Source organism: Physella acuta, unplaced genomic scaffold (genome assembly GCF_028476545.2).
Source record: "Physella acuta isolate Inbredline_101_S28 unplaced genomic scaffold, ASM2847654v3 ptg001272l, whole genome shotgun sequence".
In the NCBI taxonomy this organism is placed as follows: Eukaryota; Metazoa; Mollusca; class Gastropoda; family Physidae; genus Physella; species Physella acuta.
In genome coordinates, this window is record NW_026732787.1 from 20,349 (window position 1) to 23,334 (window position 2,986).

At 40.5% G+C, this 2,986-nt stretch overlaps 1 protein-coding gene across 1 annotated transcript; it reads right to left on the bottom strand.

The window, feature by feature from the left end:
• Nucleotides 1-527: 527 nt before the first annotated feature.
• LOC131957860 (beta-1,4-mannosyltransferase egh) lies at nt 528-2,028 on the bottom strand. Its single transcript, XM_059322664.1, has one exon. It carries the CDS (start codon nt 1,920-1,922, stop codon nt 528-530), a length of 1,395 nt encoding a protein of 464 aa, XP_059178647.1. The 5' UTR covers nt 1,923-2,028.
• Between the last annotated feature and the right edge of the window lie 958 nt (nt 2,029-2,986).

The window sequence follows — 2,986 nt, forward strand, 5'->3', positions numbered from 1 at the left end:
TGTTGCTTTTTTTCGTTTGTTTTATTTTCTACTCTACTCTATTCTCTTCTATTATCATCCCCTATTATTTTTACATCTCTTATACACTCTTCTATAAAGTGATATGTTTTTCTGTATTTCAACGTATTATACTTTCTAATAAATTGTAATACATTTTACTACAGTTTTCTCTGTCCGAATGAATTCTACTATACTGTAGATGTTTGTACTTGATTCCATAGTATTTTCCTATTGTTTAGTATTTTATTAGTCCCCACTCCCACTTTATTCCACTCAACTTTACTACATTCTATTTCGTGTGATATATGATTCGTTGGATTGTTGGTGTGATGGGCTTGGTAGTTGGGTGTATAATATGGAGTGAGTGATTGACTTTGGAAGGTGAGTGTAGTGGGCGATGTGTGTAGGTTTTGCTGATTGGGAAGCAGGGAAGTAGATTGTGGTTTATTTTTTTTAAATGGGAGTAAGTAGTTAGGTAAAGTTATTTTTAAAAAAAAACCTTCTAAAGTAACTATGCCGTGATGAATTTATACGACTTTAATATAATCACAAGGAACTTGTTTCTTTACTATATAGAAATGTGTCGCCGACGACTTAGGTAACCAGAAAACGAGAATGGATACAATATTTTCTAGAACACCACCCACAAGCCCACAGAATATAGTAGCTAAAGCTAATAAACAACATCGCCACCAGCCATATTTCTGTATACAAAATGTCTGTACTGTTCCTAAGATAAAGAGGTATATAGCTGTTCCCATGTTGAAGCTGTACGTAAACATAAGAAAAGGGGATGATGGCATGGGCCATAGTATACTGACAGGAACCAATAGAATGTTGAATGGTAACGTGCAGCTTGAGAAGCTCATCAAAACAGGTCCGATCTTAAATCGCCACGGTATTTTCTTGCTCAGAGCGGTAAGTAGTATGCCCTGCACCCAACGCCGCCGCTGTCGCATGAAATCACTGAGCGTGAAGGTACTTTTCTCCAGCATTACCCCGTCGACAAAACCGAAGCTGTACCCGCGGCTAAAGGCCACACACGCAAAGAAACAATCCTCCGCGATGGACGCTTCCGGTCCGTGGTCGAAGGAGATTTTCTTTTCCGCCTCAGCGTCGGCGACAATGAACGATCCCTTCCAGCTGAAAATCGGCTTGTGGAGGACGCCCAAACTGAAGCGCAGATAACCGTAATCGATTCCTACACGTATCGAGTCAGCCAGAGTGGTGACCCAATTAACAATCTTGCCGTGACCGTAAGTGATGACGCCCTGACCGAACGAGTATTGGGCGGCGCCTGTGAAGTTGACGATACCAATCACCGCGTCTTCCGTCAGTACAGTTTCCTCATCCAGGTGAACAATCCAGTCTCCGGGGCTAAGACTATCAACTTCCGGTTCCAATGCATATTGAAGAGCTCGAGCTTTATATAAAGAGCCAAATTTAGTTTGATAATCGCCCGGTACCAAAATCTCCCTGGCCTGTATGTTTGTTTTTAGATTAACTGGTATATCGGTAACCACCTCGAAAATAAAATTATGAAGACCTACATTCCTACATAGTTTTATATTGTACTCTACGTTATCGTTGACCAACTCTGGGTACAGTCCCTTGGTGACGACCCGGAAACACAAGAACGGACCAATCAGCGGTGAACGCTGGAGTTTGGGACGCTGTGGGAATACATTGAGCAGCACGACGCCCAGGAAGTTGAAGATAAAAAACGGAAGTGGTACCAGAAGCAAGATTTGTAGAATGTAGAGGATGAAGCTGATGACAAGTCCATAACGTTCGACGGCGCTGAACTCGGAGGGCGTCCATCCTCCTCGAATACCGACAGATGCAGCGATGCAGGCGAAGAGGATGCCTACAGAGATGAGGTGTTTGAAGTGGCGGAGGGAGAAGTAATGGGAAGACTCCATCAGGAGATGGAGGATCCGGTGCCAACTCTTGGAGATTATTCTAGGCAAGTGCGTGAGTAAGAAGAGGTGGGCTAGGCTAAGGATTGCCAGCAAAAGTTAGAGGAGAGTAAAGATCGGGAGGAGGAACATCAAGGTGTTTTGTTTCGGCCAGCAGTATTGAAAGAGTTTAGTCATTGTATGGGATGTGAAGGTAAGATTGTGGTTTGACTTTTTATCATGATTATTAAGAACGTGATTATATCAAGATGGTAACCGTGGAGGGATTTATATTAGGATGGTGGGTGTATAGCAGGGTTATATTAGGATAATGTATGTAAATGGGGTTTTGATGGGGATGGTTAGCGTGGTCTGGAGTATTACATCTACACGTCTGTTTGTTAGCTTTCAGGTTCGACAATCACCGTAATTCTTCTTGAACGATAGTTCATTCACAAAATGACAATAATGTTAATTGTTCACTACAGTTTTAGACTCATAATTTTCTGTTATATACTACTGGTTCTTAAAATCACGGAAATGTTCTTTTAACTTCAGTTATTTAATAAAATCATACCACAGTCAATATCTCCTTTTTTTTTAATTTCTGTCGCCTACAGTTTGGTGATTAAAACTAACACGTCAATTGAATATTAGAACCAGCCTGCTTATCTTTAACAACAAAAAAATTACTATTATCAGTTGTTTATAATAGCACACGCTTAGACTTGTCAGCTTTGTCACCGGTGATAAAGAAATCACCATTTAGCTCTCTACTCAAATAAGAAAATTATTTATAACCCCCCTTCCTTCTGACGATGAGTTCTGTCGCTTGGTTTTCTTCCTCCGGAGCCTGATATTTCATTCATCATTCATTCCGCCATGTTTTTTGTTGTTTATCACGAACCCAACCTAGTAGGTGGTCTACCAATAACAAAAGGTTGTCTTCTCTCTGAGGATCATATAACATAGAGGCATTCATTGATAATGTAGTCATTTTTTTCCCAAAAATTTAACACTCTGCTTTTAGAACTTACCTAATACAAAACCAGAAATCTTAATCTTAAAAGGGGTCTGCTTGCAGAGAT

Excerpts from the sequence above, each read along its gene's own strand:
- LOC131957860 (XM_059322664.1), bottom strand. The coding sequence starts at position 1,922 with ATGGAGTCTTCCCATTACTTCTCCCTCCGCCACTTCAAACACCTCATC.